Genomic DNA, 18,479 nt, shown 5'->3' with positions numbered 1-18,479 from the left:
GCTCACAGACAGCGAGCAGCGTCACTACCGTCTAATTCGGCACATAACATGTGCTTCTTTGTGTTCATACCCAGTCGTGAGTGAGTGCATGAAACAGTAACATACAGCGAGCTATGCAATGAACACACCAGCCAACCAATCTAAATAACGCATGTTCTATGTTCACGTCATCTTTCTCCATCGCTCCCCCCCATTGAAGAATAAGCCATACTTGAAGCAAAATGACAATAATGCATTTGAATGTTTGTGTAATTGTGCAAGACAAAACTGGAGAACGCATGTACAAGGCAAACATATTGTGTAGCCTACACCTGTGTATGAAGAGTGACGTAAAGAAAAAAAGAGGACCACCTTATTTGGTTTGGCATTATGCTATCCCACACAATAAGCGCGAGCGCGCATCTTGAGCTTCAGATGAACATTCTTGAGAGTGAGACATTGTTGCCTATTTCTTTTTTAATAGTACAGTCACCATCACACAACTTCATCAACCGACCCTTCTGCAAAAGCTGCATCATGGAGTAAGCAAATTGAAGGCAACAACCAATAAAATTCAAGAAACAATGAAAATTTCAAGACGAAACAAACAAAATGTATTTGAAACGATATATTAAAAGTGCTTTTGATTTTCATGTCTCTCCTCTTTGACTGATGATCGACTCCACACACACTCATGACCAGGAAAAAGGTGCCACAGATGTCCTCTCCTCAAAATGTCCACGAGGTCAGTATGCTGCAGTTGCAGGTCCATAGTTCAACCATCAGTAGTGATATTGTCATAGCGATTAGACTTGTTTCTTATTTGTCTAAATTTCTTTATTTTTCTGTTTTAAATTCTCACTTCAATTTTAATTCTTGGAGAACATAGCTTCGACAACATATATCGCACTCATTATAAGAAGCAAAAGGTTATATCAAAAATTATTAGTATAGAATCACAGAAAAGCTGGTTTAGAACCAGAAAAAATACAAAACAGACAGGTACATAGACACAGGACATTTCTTATAATTGCTTGGAAACATTATTTTCCCGCTAAATCTTGATTCTTTTTTTTCTTACTGCGCATATGATGTTTTTCATTTTATTTGTATGTTTTTTTAATTATTTTTTTTTTTACAAAAAAGGAAAATAAAGACTAGTATTTTACAAAATGAAGAGTACTGTTCTTGAAGACGAGAGTGGATTTACACAGGTGTAAGTCCAGTTCCATATTTTCTGTACATAACGTATTCCATCTCAGATCTTAGTCCCAGAAGACAAAAAAAAGCATGTCATGTCTTCCAATGTGTTCAAAAAGGTCCTATATATAGTCTTCTTGTACGGGATGCTGAATTTTGGTCCTTTTTCTCTCTTTTTGTCACTCTCATTCGGATCATTGGATGGACATGTAAGGCCAGTTGAAGCTGCTCCCGGATAATAGCATATCCCTGATGAGGGTTTCAATAGGAGTTTTACCTACCAAGCGGACGAAGAACAGCTGCTCAATTACCGATGAGGAGACGGTGCGGAGAGAGGGCAGCCGCAGCAAGAGCTTGCCAAAGCGGCTGGGCTGGTTAGGGTACTGGCTCCTCACGTATTCCTCCAGGGCGCACTGAGACTTCTCCTGCAGGCTTTCGATGTGAGCCGCATCTGACAGGCCGCAGGCGTCTGTGCAGGCAAAAAAGAGAAACACAAAAGCACTCTGGTTATCATTCAACATCAGCGTTACGTGTTATTGACAAAGTGAAATAAACAAACACACTGCCCAAACATGCTACATCACATTGAGTAAGAGGGACTGTCATATAGAATAAACAAGGGCGATATGTTCAAGTGGGGAACGCACCACACAGCGGCAGATACCTCTACACGTTCATAAACCAATCAAAACAAAGAATATGCCGCTAACTGGGATGGAAAATGGTGTGCAGTATAAGCCTATAACATTTCCAATGGAGGAAGCAGAGGGAAATGTATAGGCCCACTCATGCTTTCTGACTCAGGGGACTCAATTCTATACAAATGTATAAAATACATTGATTACGTTGAAATTGCAATGGCTGTATATGACCTAATTAGTCTACTCTCAATAAGCTGTTAAGACATTTTTCCGCTCTTTACTTGATAGACCATGCTTGGCCTGCTTTTCAATGTAGCTTAGGAAAGGCCGCTGGAAGCAATCAAATTTATTAGCGGGGTGAAGTCAATAGTCACGCAAAAAACACGTAAAAATACGAAAAGGAACCAGCACAGCAACACATGCGAAATGTGTTTTGTACACAGTCGGGGGTTGTGGATTGCAGTCTGCATAGGCCTAAATAGAGAAATACACTCAATGTTAATGTCTTAAGATATGTTTGCGAATAGTACAAACTAAACTGTTTGTCGCCATAGCATAGGCTCACTGCTGTGGTTAAAAATCTGCAGTAAACGGTTGTGAAAGGCCAAGCATACTGGCATATGGACCGTTATGCTTTGTTGCAAGTGCACAGGAGAGATAGCCTCAATTCTCCAGCTCTAATACATTAAACATCGGACAATGCTATCCGAGAGGCTTTTAAGCCTAATCTTGATTTCTCAGGGCTATAACTCACTACGGCCAGACACAATAACCTTATGAACTCACTGACTGCGTGGGGGCAACTCGGAGATCTCGGGTTGATTTACTATGTATGAACTTATAGGCGGCACAACCCCATGTAGCCTATGCAAATCGGTTTGCATTACTTTTTGAGTGTCACTATTCAATAAATAAAACATTTAATCGGGGAGAAATTAATTACATTTCAAAACCTCTTGCAAATATAAACTTGTGAAACGCAACGCAATGACTAAGTTCAAAGCATTTCGGCGACTGCCCAGCAGTGAACGCATGAGTCAACAGAAAAAGAAAGCTCGCGAAAGGGCACTCTATAGTACACCAAACATAGAACTAACACTGAAAAAAACATAAAATACATATTTTCTAGATTCACATTTAAGTATCTGAACACAGATAGAAACATGTAATTAATTATGAAGACGCAATAGATAAACTGGACATAATAGGAACGATAAGAAGACAATCACCTAAACTAGGCTAACGCCTATGAGTTTCCTGTTTGAAAATAGCTAAAAGTAACCCAATTACAGTGTACAACACTGTAAACCTGGACTACAATAGTTTGCTACATATATCATTGGCCCTACATGTTGTCTCTTTCTAAAATGGACAAAAATCCAAGTTAAAGCTAGCTAGTCATCTTAAACAACTAACTATTCAGTTGTAGGCTATTTTATGTTAGATTTTATCTCATAATGTAACAACAACTTGGCACTAGGCCCTCAATGTCATAATGTTAGGTTGATGACTAATACAAAATATAAAAAAATATATATATATAAGTTTGCAATAGCAAAGGTAGTCTATAGGTAGACCAGATTGGCTTGATTGATCATTTAATATGCACGTAAATATATGTTTGTCTTTAAATGTTATTTTGCAATGATGACTCAAACGAGAACTCAAAGTTTCGATGCTAAGGACAGAAATGCCATAAACTATCCCAAAATCCAGGAAAAGTCCTCGTGAACAGATACAGCAGTGGTAAAGGTTCCCATGTCACTGAGGAGGGCAAACTAGAGGACTGGGGTAGGTTTAATTACATTGAATAAAACACTTCCTTTGAATCCCCCTTTGGCCACCAATCAAAACAAGTTCACTGAACACTCAACCTCAGTCTGTTTATCCACATCATTTTTTCAAAATAATTACAAAATGCATAACATCATATGTTACCTACATATCATGTAATATAATATATGCCTAATATAATATGCAATGAATGTATTTGAGTATTTAAAGTAGTGTGGATATGTTTAATATAGACCTAATCTAAAAAAAAACTATTAAGTAAGATGCTAATACTAGGTTACTTTAGGCTAAAGTAGGCTATAGGGGATGTCACTAAGCATAGTATTTTTTTTTTAGGATCTCGCGAGTGAAAATGTGTTTATTAAAAATATATAAATTTCCTTAAATTACAAAACACAATCATTAGCGAAATTGTGCGTAAATGTGAAATGTATTGATTGAAATAAGGCAATTTAATAAGAATTTGATAACTTTTAAATAGCCACATGATAGCTATTTTGAGCCACGGTCGAGTTGGGCTTTTTTTATCCACTAGGCCTACTCTCCACTATCCTTACGCAGTACTTGCAAATGGTAATGAGAGCAAGTGTCCACAGTCAAACTTTAAATATCTATAGGCCTATTATTACGCGCGACACCAATGGTAAACTTGCCTCAGCCAGATAGATAGTAATGAGCTGCCCTGTGTAGACAGACTACTTTTCAAAATGTGGGATACTAATAGTTTAAGACATTAATTGTGAGAGGAAATATCAGTAAACAAAATAGCCCACATTCCCATATCAATCTCGAGCAATGTAATACAATGACATTTTAGGCTATTTCATCATTTTCTTTGATCAGGCAGCTAGGGATCATTTCCTGTTTTAAAATAACACGTGTTTGTGCGCGCAAAACATGAAAAACATGCGTCACAACATTAAAAGCCTACATGAAGTGTCATACTCAAATTGTGCTTTTCTTTGCGGATATAATGTAATAAAACAATACGCCTGGGACATAGACCAAAACAAATATCTATAGTTATCCGGATTTATAAAAAATATAATGCTTCATATGTTTTCAACAGTTATTAAATATTATATTGGCTTTCAATCTTTTAATATGAGGTAAAATACACATTTAAATGACGTTTTTGAAAATATTACATTAGACGCTGTCTGTGGGTCGGTTTGTTTACTTCTCTTTCGCTTTGGTTAACACACAAAATGTATAAATGTGAATATATGCAGCATGTTATTTACAAAACATAATGGAGTAGCCTGCACTAGACAGCCATGGCCTCTAGTCTGATTTTCACCCAGTCTTCCCCTTCACTGCCCGCCTATAAGACAAGGCCTTAACATAGTGGCATGGTAAACACTCACCTGATGTGAAGAGTACTATTGCCTTGATGCAGCTGTACTCTGCCGAATCAACGTGGAGGGCCTTGAGCTTCTCAACCTGCTCCTGGAAGATTCGAATGTGATCCATGAAAGCCACGACTCGGTCCGCAGACATTGGAGAAGCGTGGAGGCCTGCCGCGGCAAGCAGAGGGGCCACATGCAAAGGCATGGAGCACTGAGCTGCGTTTAGCACAAACAGCTCGCTCCACGTCAGCCTGAGAAGGGACACCTGGTCGGTGATCTGCAGATCGGGAAAGAAAGGGATGTTCCTAGCCCATTCCACAGCGCTGAAGAGCAAGCGAGCGGCCAGCTCGCAGATGTTCTCGATACCCATGATATTGTTGGGCTGCATGCACTGGCTTCCATATCGGGACGTCGGGTATGGTTCGGCCCGAAGCAATAAGGAGATGTATCCGGAGAGATAGCAATGGCCGTTCAGAGGGTCCCCGTTCGTCAGCGCGTACTGACCTGGGTTCGGTTGGGTTGGAGGCATTCGTCCTCGCTGAACCGCTGACAAAAAGAAAGAGAAGGAGAGGAAATGTGCATCCAGAACTGATGAACATTGTTGTATGTGCAACCTATGCCGAGAAGCATAAGGCAAGCTAGTGTTTTCTGCTCTCAAAATAAGGGGGTAACGTTTCCCATCCCAATCTATCTCAAACTGTAAATTATATAGTGTGTAAGATTGTGTGTTGTTTAAATAAATGATACCATTTTCAATATCACCATGCTCAATGTTGCACTGTTTACATTTGTATTGACGATGCATGCATCTAGATTAAAACACACACACACACAAATATTAAATATTGAACATAACGGGTGTTGCCATTTGCTAAATTGCAGTAATACAGGCCTATAGTGTAATTTAGGTATATGCTGCATCTAATTATTCAATGCAGCCCATGTGTCAGTTTACTACTGTATTTATCAACGTAAAGCTATTTTTCCCCATTACACCTGTGTTATACTGCACTAAAGAAGAATGGCATAGCCTAAATATATCAACACCAAATAAGAGTCAACCCCTTCTTAGCATAGCAATAGTTTGGTCAAGGAAGAATTGTTTAACAATGTGCTTGAAAAAGTATAATTGGTCTATATATATATTTTACATTTATTTATTGAGGATACATTAAATAACATGTATGGTAATTTTGGGGGTTTATTTAAAATACGAGAATTGCTATCATTTGTGCTCCAAAGAGAGGGAAAGTTACGGCCTCTCATACATTTTGAGGCAAAACAATGTGCTCCGCACAACTTCTCCAGTATTACTCTAGCTGCCTAAGCATATGGAACAGGAGGGCGATGTGGTTATGTTGTCTGTTCGTTTTAATGCACAGACAAACCAAACACTTGTGTATCACTACTACACATGTAAGGAAGTGCACTTCATGTTCTCTTTCACACACACACACACACACACACACACACACACACACACACACACACACACACACACACACTATTAAAAACCTATAAAACACTAAATGCAAATAGCAAATAGTTATGTTTAGTTTTGACGTTCACAAAAACGTCCGTCAAGTAAATAGCTGCTTTGTTATACAACCTATATTTTGTAGCTGCTTTCATTACATTTTACCCTCTATAGGCTAAACGCGTACATGCACATTCCTGGAAAAAACATGGATGTGCAACGGATGTCTAATGTATATGACCTTTATGCAACATGGCAGCTCTACTCGTCTATGGAACTCAGTATGCGTAATCATATGTGGCATTAAAAAAAGATATTCACCTTCCCGCCGCATTCCCACTTTCAAACATTTCTTCAGCCGACAGTATTGGCACTGATTTCGGTGGTGTTGGTCAATGGGACAGTTCCTATTGGCACGACATGTATACGTTAAGTTCCTTCTGACACTCCTCTTGAAGAAACTTTTGCATCCCTCGCAGGTGAACTGACCATAGTGCTTGCCGCTCGATTTGTCTCCGCAAACAACACATTCTATATGCTGTGGACCAGAATTCTGACTCCCCTTTTCCCCAGCAGTCCCAGGTGTTGACGGGGGTCCTGGCTGACTAGGGGTCTGCGGAGTGTGCGGGGCTGCCGACGCCGTCTGCTGTTGCTCCCTCGCCGGCTGAGTTGCTGGATTTGGGCCGCTTGGAGGTCCTCCGACCACGTCTTCCTGCGGATCTCGCCAGACGCTAACTACCATTGCCATATCTCGGGCCCGAAAAGTGCGATAAAGCGAACTGATCGCTGGGATTTATAAAGCGAGGGGAGAAAAAAGATCTCAAACACGACAGTGCAAAGTCAAATCGGAGCAAACAATCTCCTATGAGAAAGAAGGGAGCAGAACACGATCAATACATTCAAAATAAAGGACACGATAGAATAAGCACCCGATCAGGATATGCAAGTATCGGGAGGCCAGTTCCAAGGTAAATTGCAGTTAGCCATTCAGGTACCCAATCTTGAAGAAAAAGCGAGCCAGACGTAACAAAAATGCAGTTTGGTATAAAATAGCCAGAAAGGAGGCAGGAGCGATTCACATGGACGTAGAAATGAACATAAAATCTTTCAAAGACACGCGATCCAAAGTGCTGCGAGAAATAAATTCCCTTCTCTTTTCTTCCTTGCTCCTTACTCCCGTCTTCGCTGTTGGAGGGGAGGAAAAAACTGAAGAGCAGGATTTTACATCTATATTCTTAAATAAACCTCATCTCGTCCAGCAAAAAGACCGCGTCGCCGTAGTGCCCATGTAGTTTCACCTCTCCAGCAGGAATGGAGCGAACACGAAGAGATAAAAATAAGGAAGGGAAAAAAAACAACTAATAGAATATGCAAGACGGAGAGACCCAAAAATGAATGCGTTTAAACGGGAAGACCAGCAGAGCAATGTTTCCGAAACCGGGATCTTCGCGAATGTCTGTATATAGTGAACTTTGACACTACTATTGAAACTGACACGTTTCTATGGAGATCGCTGCGCCTTATATGGTGCTCGTGTCAAGGAGCCAAGAGAGAGGCTGCTGGCAACTGATAATCAAAGGCGACTGACTGGCCAGAGCCCTGCATTGAGGGGGGAGAGGGAAAATGGGAGGCTAAGGTTAGCCAAGCCTCTTTCTCTCCATTGGTTAGAGTCCTCGTTCCTCGCTACCTACGACTGGGGGCTCTGACAAGCACAATTTACATTGAGCTCGCCTCGCGCTGCTATTTACTTTGAAACCTGATTAGCCTACGGGCCGTCTATTGTCACAAAAACAGGAAGAAACCCTGGATAGAATAGCCGAAAAGATGGGTGAAAGAAGGGACAAAGCTTTGCGCACGTGAAATAAACAAACGTGCGCGGCGAAAGGGACTCGCATAGAAGGACTCGCATAGAATTCCCCAAAGTTTGAAATGGTTTGTTTTGAGACTGCTATCTTAATTATAAATGCGTGAGATATAATTATTTATGTATGATGTATTTTATTATAGGCTACATGCAGCCTACAGCATTTGGTGATGCGTAATACTGTGGTACACGCGTCAACGTTACATTTCCATTGTAAAAAAAAATGATTGGGGTCCAAAATTGCAGGGTCAAATTAGGGAAAATGACAATGTAAGAAATGATGCATAGTAGCCTAGACAAGTCGTGTTAGAATAGACAGAAAGGGTGCGATGGCGCCAACGAATCTCACAATCACATCGACTAAGAAGAAATACTCTGTAACAGTTGTGGTTTTAAGGCCTGCCCAATCACTAAATGGGTGTCATATTATGTCTTAATAATGACAATAACTCAAAATCATGTGAAGCTGTTTGAAAATTGCACGGGGATTCCGGCTTTTTGTGTGTTGATACTGAAGCCTGCATGCGCTTCCAACTAAAAAATGTCTGGATCGGTCTGCCATCTAGCGTACAGTATACAATTACAACCACATAGTAATGCATAACGCACATCTATTGTTATCAACCTTGTAAAATTGTTTTAAAAAACAAGTAAACTCCTGAAAATTGCTTTCTTTTTTTTTATTCATATTTTTTTTACAGGTGCTGTGTTCCTGAAAAAGATTCCAAACACAACAGCTGCTGCTTCTTTTTTTAGATTGAGCAAAGTCCTTCAAGGTAAAAATCACTTGAAAGGAGTGTAACTTAGCTCAGATAACATTAACATGAAACTTACAATCTCGGGTAGTGTGAATATGACAACAGATACAAAAACCTGTAGGCTACATAGTCACCAAAGTCATCAAAACTGTGTTCAGTGGGGCTACAAGCCTGGTGCGTCGACATGCATCCATAATAGCATACACTAAATAGAGGAAAGGGTATTTTCAGTATTTTCAAATGAAGTGAATAGTTTATGAACACATTTGTTATTGTCTTTCCGACTATGGTCAGCTATTAAGAGATATAATGGAGCGCTATTATGCAAGTACCCCCCTTGCAAACGCATAGGAGAAATGGGTGTTTTTAAGTAGCCTATTCAACAGCAGAGCTCTTCCCGTCCCCCGTCTCAGACACTGCACTGAGACTCCCGGTCTTGTCTCCAGCTCTTTGAAAAGGTGAAACGAATAAGATTAAATCGGACAAAGAATATTCTGTAAGTGTATCATTAAGATTTTACTATACAGATTGGGAAGGGAGTTGGACGGAGAGAGAGAGAGTGGAAGAGGGGGGGGGGGACAGCGAATAAGAGCAGAGGGAAATAAGGCTATAGCACGAAAACAGTGAGAAAAACGAGAAAGTGGACAGCAGGACATTAAAAGAAGAAGCACCCAGCGACGAATATTAGGCTATGGTGGACGGAAAACATCGGTAACTGAATTTGGCTAACACCAGCCAGGCAAGTACACAATTAATTTCTGTTTCACCTATTCACAAGTAGCTTTAAATGCTAAGAATACATTCTTGCCTCGCCACACGACCATGCAGACCCATGCATCTAGCCTATTTGTCTAAACAACCACTGTTACATTCCAGGGCGAAACTTTTGAGCTGCAGTACTTTGAATCTTTTCCTTTACATTCTAACCGGTTTTTAGGGACCCGTTTCTCCGTTTTAAGCTGTCTTCGCCAGTATATACTGGCATCGTTGATGCTGTTACCACAATTCAGGGAACCCTTTCCAAGTCGTGAGCATCTCACCTGTGCATGGCTATTTGTTGTTTGATCACATAATGAAATGATCGATAACAGCCTGTTTGTCTCAGAGATAGTGTCAACGGATTATAGGACAGTTGTTCGACCGAGCTGGTCAGGGTTGTAGGCTACTAGCTAGGCATGAGAATAGTACCTGGAAGACTTTCCGGCTGTTTTGCTTAGTCATATGAAAATATAGGAGGTTCACGATCATCAAATTATCATTATTTCATTGCAAAGTTTGCAGTTACAATTTCAACCACACAATGTTAGATAAATTAGAAGAAAGTATGTCAATTTAAAGGCACGTTTTACGTAAATGAAATGATTTACCTCAAATGCCCTATTGTTTAGTAGATCATTGAGCCATAAATACAACTTACATCGAGCGATATTGATACAAGCATAGGCTATGAAATACATGTTTGGTGAGACTATAATCAACTTCGAATCCCTCGTGTCTCAGATGATAAGTTGATGCTATAAATGCAATTTTTAGGTTCCTCATAACAGGAATTTATAGGCCTACCATTCATTTCTATGTTACACATTGAGGTATGTTATATGTTATTACCAAAAATACCAAATGCTTTTCTTAGTGCAATATATTTGCACACGTAGCCTATGCATCCGGACACACATACATTTTCTGAGCATCTGCGCTGAGGTCCATATAAATAGGCCTACGTGGACTTCATATACTGTATTTGTTTTAAATATAGGCTACATTAGGCTCATTTCCAAGTGATGGGGTTTCTCTCTCTCCGTTTTTTATAACAAACAAATCGAATTCTGCAGACCGACTTCACCCCACAAACATGTTTTTCGCTTCTGCAAGCAGTCAATCGAGCTTTATGAACTCTTGTGGAACAGTTGTGAAAGCAATAAAAGGCCATGATAGCCAAGCCTCCTACTCCGGGAACACAGAGGCAAATATATAAGCATTTCAGATCATTTAAAACACCTAACAACGTTGCAGGAATATAGCTAATAATATAATCCTCAAGGATTTAGTTTAGGTTATGCAGACGCTTCAGTGCAGTGAATATATAGTCATGAGTCACCACACCGTTCAAGCTGACAGAGAGCATTCATTGCTTTCTTTACCTGATGCTTCAGAGGCCTCAGTCGAAATGCCTCCTGTAAAAACAAGTATTATGTTTCTTCACGACGAGAGAGGGCAACACACATCCGATCTCCGCTGTTCCCATCCCGCGCCCGCCTAAGAATCTGCCTCTAACTGAACCAACTTTTATGAAGAAAAGGCTGCGGTGTTTTGTTCCAAAGATATATAGCCTATATGTCAACCAAGAAAATATGAGTCTAAAAAACCATGAGAAAATGGTATTAGAGACGTGCCAAGTGCATGGGGCCTGCATCAGTGTTTTAAATAAGGCTACAAATGAGGGGAGCTGTCAATTATTGCACACCAATTAATATGCGTAATAACCTACGTTACATGTGCAACTACATTTCACTAAAACTCTGTACTTGAGTGATTTATGATAATTTAATTTGATAAAATAACTAACACTTAAATTAACATAGCAATGTTTAAACAGATAACAGAAACATCTGAAGACAGATGGCTGAAGTATTACTTCTTCTGCGCCTTTTAAAACTTTTCCACATAGCTTATCACTGGAAGTATACAGGCTAGACCGGAATAATGAAACACGTTTATAATTGTACTATTTTGATTGGTTTTGATGTGTTCTATGTAGCCTAATATCCTAGTTTTGTTATAGATGTCTCTCAACTTTAAACAAAACGTACAGATTATTTGGAAAAATACATTTTGCGTTGTGAATTTGGCTACATAAAAGAAAAAATGAAGATGCCCAGTGCTGCTGCTTCTCTGTCGACCCAAGCTGTGCGTTATACTTTAATGTGTGAGTTGGAGGTTTTGTTGCGTGCCCCTCTACTTTGAGTCGTTACGAGTTGAAAGAGAAGAGGAGGGGGCTTTTGTCCAATCTGATCCCTAACTATTCGGGGCTCAGATTGGTGTGAAAGGGACGAGAAGGTCACTTGAAAATCGCCTTTTATCCGCTGCCATTTTCTCTATGGATCAGCAACTTTCAATAGACATAATCTAATCGCTCTTAATGGAAAAGCTATTCGTGAGAAATAGGGAAAATATTTGAGAGCCTCGCTACTTAAAATCGCCACGTTTAACGTAGGCCGTTGGACAAAATTATCTGACGCAAATGATGGTTGAACGGAATAAAGGGAAATGCTTTTCATAAATTGAAACGTAAACTATTAGGACTAGGATTTTACAATAAACTCAAAGCTATATCATGAACGTGAACACCTTTCGTTCAGAACTAAATATGAGGAAGTATATCACCTGAGATAGTCAACAAGCAGTTCAGTCACGCTAGAAATGTGACCTATTAGGCTACCGCCTGTCCTTCGTGTTTATTCGGCTACTTTTAGGCTTATGCCTGTTACACGTAGGCCTATACATGAAACGTGTGAGAAATGATATTTAATATTTCTTACCGTAGGCCTAACTCCCAACTATTGCTTGGTGACATGCAAGATTGACAGACCAACGCGATCTCACACTGTCAAAGTAGCTAACAGGTTCATTTGGAATTGTTTCTTCAATGTTTTAATCATGGGCCTGAATACACCACGATGAATAAAGCAACACACATTAGGATTTTCGGGCTGGGAAAGCCAAGGCTATAATTGTAGACAATAAGGCCGAAATGACTTTTCCAATTAGCTTGTGGTTGGAGTTTAGTTAGAGGGACTGTCAGTTTACTCGATGGGTAATGGCTTTATTGCTCACAAAACCATCATCTATTTAGAGCACATGTGCTAATTACTTTGGATGGTCTCAGAGACCGAGATCATAAATCCATTAGCACTAAAATCCTGATAGTTTTACAGTGCAAACACTGTAATTCTGTAGTTCACCAAAAACCCATCTGCAAGCACCAGTAGAGACATCAAAGTAACACCCTTTTCTGAATTGTTAACCCGGCAAAAACGGGCAACCTGACATAAATTACATAAATTACATTGTTATAAGTGATGAAAATCACGTGTAAGGTAGGCCTAGTTTAGTAGGGTATGACGCAATTCAGCACGCAATTCAAGGAGACCAAATCAAAACACCTACACTGACTTAATATGGTACGCCTAATATCTTGGTGGCAAACAAAGAAGACAATTAGCAAAACACAACTTAAATCATAATTGTATCATTGAATGGGAGAAGACACCATATTATCCTAGTTAATGCAACCAATGGCCAAGCGCTGAGGCTATTGTGATAGTTTCAATGTCTTGAGACTTTTTAAATCACCTCATTCCATATAATGTGAGGACATCCCTTTACCGCATAGTGCTTGAACAGTCTTTCCTTTTCTCAACTACAACTATCTACAGCGACCGAGGTAACATGGACACAGGTTCCAAATGCAGCGGATGAAGGCATTTCACCCTTAAAGTCATTTATTGCGGGGAAACCGGAGGGCAAAGGTGGAATTCTTGAGAAATTCTACAAGGATAGAGGAGCTTTTAGATTTTTGCACGCGGATTACTTTTCATCCTATCGCCACATTAACCCGAAAACACACTGTAGATAGACCAAGGACAAAAAAGGCAGAACAAGATTATCTCCCGTGCAAATTTGCGACCCCGTACATAACCATTTAAGGAGTATTAAACTAAAACTAGAGTAAAGAGAGAAAGGAAGACACAGAGCCCGGAGAAGTGGCTTGTCTCATTTGTCCATCCTGAAGCTGGGAGGTGAACTAAATCACGAGATACATTTCCAATGTAAACTTGCCCGTCATTGTGCATCATTTTGTAGTGAAATGAGTGGCATCACTTCAAGTATCCATAATGTTTTTCTTAAACCAACACACCCAGTGGGCGCTTAATTAGAATTTTGTCTGGCTGAACCGCCACCGTGCTGTAATAGGGCATGACTGAGCAGGTTTAGACAGGGAATAACATGTTACATCAAGACAAAAAAATAAATCAAGCTCAACCTCGTTTTTGATCATTTCTCATATATTTTTTTTTACAAGACTTGCTTCTGATGATAAAATGCTTGCATAGACTAATTTACATGTAGCCATTCGTTTTACAAACCAGGGAATAGTGGACAGTTATGTGAGCCATAAGCTATGGTTTAAGCATGATCCCTGAACAAATTAATTTGATTAATAGTAGGAAAATGAGATGTGTTAAATATAAGTGCATCCACAAACTGTATGGAAAATTACATTATTGGATCCCCTTGTAATTACACAGCTAGAACGAATCAAGAATGCAGATAAGTGTAATAATAATAATAATAATCCGAATCATAATAATAATGTCATGACAGTATTTAAACACACACATACACACACACACACACACACACACACACACACACACACACACACACACACACACACACACACACACACACACACACACACACACACACACACACACACACACAGGTGCTTCGGTATACTCACATCTTATGGGGTGGGGTGTGGGGTGTTATCATTAGAGAAATATATTGCCTGCAACATTTGTGAAATGATCAGAGGTGTATATGAACACCCATAAGTGTGGCAACCAGTGCTGGGCCAGTGATGAATCATCAAAACGAAGAAAGAGAGTCGGCACTATTCCCTTTCCAAGTGCTGTAATTGCTTTCAGGCAACAAAATAGAGAATGTTTTGGCCACGATAGCCTTTGTTAGGTGCTTTGAACTGTTCAGTGCACCTGGTTGGTAGAAGAACACATGGGCAAATCACAAAAGACCACAAATACCCTTTTCTTTTTTAGACATTTTCACATTCATTTGGAAACGGAGTGTGTGTATCTATGTGCGATTGAGTTGACGCGTTAGTGAGTGAGTGTGTGTGCACGCGTGCATAGTGTGTGTGAAATGAAATGATTCCACAGCTATTGCCCACTATTTAAATTGACCATCAAAGCTACGCTGGATTTTGGATATGGCTACTTCAGGACCTTTGCCCTGAAGTAAACCAATGTCAGGTGTCCCTGCCGAATGATGACGAACACACCTCTGTGGCACCTCGTCTGTTGAACTAAACAGAGAATATCTCCTTACCTTTCAGTTTGGGTAAAAGGGTTAAATCATTTTTGCTTCAGGATGCATCAGATACTTATTACAAGTAACTTAAAATATCAACCCCAGCCCTCATACAGTACACACCCACTGAAAAGCAACAAGGCTGCTAATTTTTAATTCTCGAGCTGACAGATTGTGACCTTATCAGTCCGTTGTTCCCTCTCCCCATGAAACTCTTCCGAGAAATTATTTATACTTTTGTTGGTGGAAAGCCAGGGGGGTCACATTGAAGAAAACATCTACATTCAAAACCAAACGTAACTTTAAACCAAACCATATGTTATTACTTTATGGCAATTTCCATACGACAAGTTCATTTGTTTGTGTGTGTGTGTGTGTGTGTTCTCGTCATCAACAATGAACTAATTGTGTTTCCTCCTAACAGGGAGTGAGCGACTGTGCAAACTGATCATGCCATGTAAGTTCCACTGCTGCTACACTGGCCCTTTTCACCAATTCACTGAGACATCTCACTAGTCTACCACTTATCGATTCAAGGATGGAATAATTGACCAACAATACACCTTTATTGTATTGGTATCACCTGAATTCTCTCTGGAATCAGATCCGTAATATCATCTTGATACTGTGTACAGGGCATGGCCAAAGTCAAGTAGCCAATCAGAAGGCAGCGTGACGCACACAGGGCCAATGATAGCCACCCACTGTGTCATTTTATCTGGCTTGCCTTGCATTGAAAGTGTGTCTTAAAAGCAGCTCTCTCCCCTCTCATCAATGTCTCTGTGTTGTTTTTTTCCTTCTCTCTCAGACTGAAAGGAACGTCATGGCAAGTCCCCCTCCTTTGGAATAAAGAGCATCACCTTGTCACGCAGTCAGAATCGACAGAGGGTTGTCATGTGTAAAACAAATGTCTCTGTTTATATAAGCTCAGTCGCAGCAGCAGCCGTGACATCGTGACGTCAGCCCCGTCGCACAAGGTGCGGCTCACACAACGGCCACGACCTGGATTTATTTGACCGTTGACATCCGAATAATGTAGTCTTCAGAAGTATTAATAATGACGCCAAAGAAAATACTGATTATCAAAACTCCCAGCTTAGGTAGATACTCCCTATGCATTTGTCTACAAGGTAAAGGGTTGCTATTATGCCTGTGTCAGTAGGTTCAAGGCAAGACAGACCAACACGAATTTCGGCTGTGCACAGAGGACCGCCTACTGGGCGACGACAGAATGGTGGCGACTCAACGTGTAGAATCGCTGGGAAATGATCCGAAAATCACGGCCAGTGTACTGTTGTCAGCGGTGGTGTGACGTCCAACCGCTGCGCACCTGCGGTGCACGGCCGACGTTCCTGTTGGTCTGTCTTGGCCTTACGACTATATATGAGCTTCGCCAGTGTCCGTAGCTGAAGGTATCTACTGTCAGAGATGATCATCATGCCTGTGTCAGAGATGATCAACATGCCTGTGCTTGTGTCCTCACTGCCCTGGCCCTGGAACCAGAGGACATATTTACAGGGTGTACTAACCTTTAACGCCACACTGCTCTCCTCTCCACCTCACTCAGCTAACCTTAATCCCTCCTATCCAGCAGCCCACACAGCTCTGAGGGCCAACGGAAACAGAATCAATGCTTTATGAATATGTATATAATGTATAATGACATTCTCAAGTCCAAGTGTATTTGTGATGCCATTCGTGTTTGATTGTCAACGTTCTATTTGTCATATTCAGAAGCGAAGGTGAAGCTAGCTGTATTATGCTACGCTGGGCAAAAAGGTTTTGGACGTACGTGATCAAGTGCCTTTCCTTTACTAGTCGTTTAATTTATGTATGTGGATTCTGTGTGTGTGTGAGAGACCACATGGCAAGTTTACCTCAGATGACCCCGCTGACATGAGGCGTCCGAGCTGAATTCAAGCCGTGACAAATGGGTTCTGGGCCTGAACAGCAGACATTCCACAACATGTTCCTCTTCAGCAACTCCTCCTCTCCTTCCTCTCCTTATCCCTTCCTACACTTCTCCCCTGAAACATCTATCTCTTCAAAGGTTGTAAGAATGCACTTATCAATCAAACATAAACCTGTTGTATGTATTGGAAGAGGTTGTGGGAATCTCCCTGAGCATGAACTTCCGAGGAAGGCAAGCCTTTACAGCGCTATTTGAATGCAATGCTCTACAAAGCTCTGGCGTATTTGCAGATGAATAAAGGGAAAAGAGAAGTGAACCCCTTGGATGTTAGTATCGTAAACCTTTCTTGATCAGTGATGTGGAGGTTGAGAGAAAATATAGCGCTGTGTTTAAACAGGATGTGTAGGTTGTAGCATCCTATCCTCCTCCCCCTGCAATATCCCCCCATTTCTTTAGCCCTCCCTCCCTCCCTCCCTCCCTCCCTCCCTCCCTCCCTCCCTCCCTCCCCTGTTTCTCTCTGATTTTCCAGAATGCTCCTCCACAGAATCCTGCCACCTGTGTCAGTGAAAAAAAAAGAAAGGCTATTGGTATTCCTCTTTGAGGCTGGTTAAGGTAAGTGCCAGCCCCCATTACGATGACAAGGCAAGTAATGATGCCGCTTGTTCCGCGGTTCCCCATGATTTATTTATGCTTTCCCAGGGAGTGATCCTACCACCTCCATCCCCAGTCCTACCCACTCGCGACATTTTTTAAGAACACATGCAGTCGCCACAGGTTAACGTCGGCGCCGCCATTGCATGTCACAGGCGGACCATACGGGAACGCAGGAGGCTGATGCAACGATGTGCTGGGATACCCTGAGTTTTAATCATGTGTAACTGTAGCATTACAGTCAGAGAAAGCAAAAGAATTGTCCGAATAAAATAATCAATCCAATTCACTTGTATTTTAATGTTTCATTTTTTTTTTGTGGGGGGGGGGGGGTATTTGCATTGATTTTGTTGTCTGGTATTGCAAGCTGCTATAGAATAGAACTGCATGTATCAATGAGGGTATTGACGATTCCTGGTGTGGGTCATGTGACGCGATCATGTGCATAGATCTGAGCTCTCTAAAGTGGCTGAATTGAGGCGTACTAAGATGGCGCAGACCTAGCGGTGATACGTGCATGGGGATCTAACCTTTGTATGGTGGTGTGGTTCTCATTTTCACTTGTGAACAGAGGGGGGGTGGTTGTGGTCTCAGTGAGGCTGTGGGTGGCGACACGCGGCCCTTTTCGTCGGGCTGGGGGCCCGAGCCGCGGGAGTCTGCAATGCCGACAGAACGCGTCGTCATTCGAACAATGCCAACAGAATGCGATGGAATTGGAACAAGGCAACGCCACATAGTGAGGT

General features: G+C 41.0%; 1 protein-coding gene and 1 long non-coding RNA gene across 2 annotated transcripts; one reads left to right on the top strand and one right to left on the bottom strand.

The window, feature by feature from the left end:
- Positions 1-436: 436 nt before the first annotated feature.
- nr2f1a (nuclear receptor subfamily 2, group F, member 1a) lies at positions 437-8,299 on the bottom strand. The gene is made up of 3 exons (XM_021620899.3): positions 6,762-8,299; positions 4,982-5,509; positions 437-1,648 (listed from the first exon to the last, which is right to left on the bottom strand). The coding sequence occupies exons 1-3, from the start codon at positions 7,186-7,188 to the stop codon at positions 1,374-1,376; spliced, it is 1,230 nt and encodes a 409-aa protein (XP_021476574.1). The 5' UTR covers positions 7,189-8,299; the 3' UTR covers positions 437-1,373.
- LOC110535710 (uncharacterized) lies at positions 8,236-18,021 on the top strand. The gene is made up of 5 exons (XR_016484492.1): positions 8,236-8,372; positions 9,006-9,801; positions 15,598-15,630; positions 15,982-17,697; positions 17,785-18,021. It is a non-coding gene; the product is annotated as an uncharacterized LOC110535710 (long non-coding RNA).
- Positions 18,022-18,479: the final 458 nt, after the last annotated feature.

Source organism: Oncorhynchus mykiss, chromosome 11 (assembly GCF_057628025.1).
Source record: "Oncorhynchus mykiss isolate SJ-2025 chromosome 11, ASM5762802v1, whole genome shotgun sequence".
NCBI lineage: Eukaryota > Metazoa > Chordata > Actinopteri > Salmoniformes > Salmonidae > Oncorhynchus > Oncorhynchus mykiss.
Note: the sequence above shows the minus strand (reverse complement) of the source record. Positions and strands in the feature narration are given on the sequence as shown.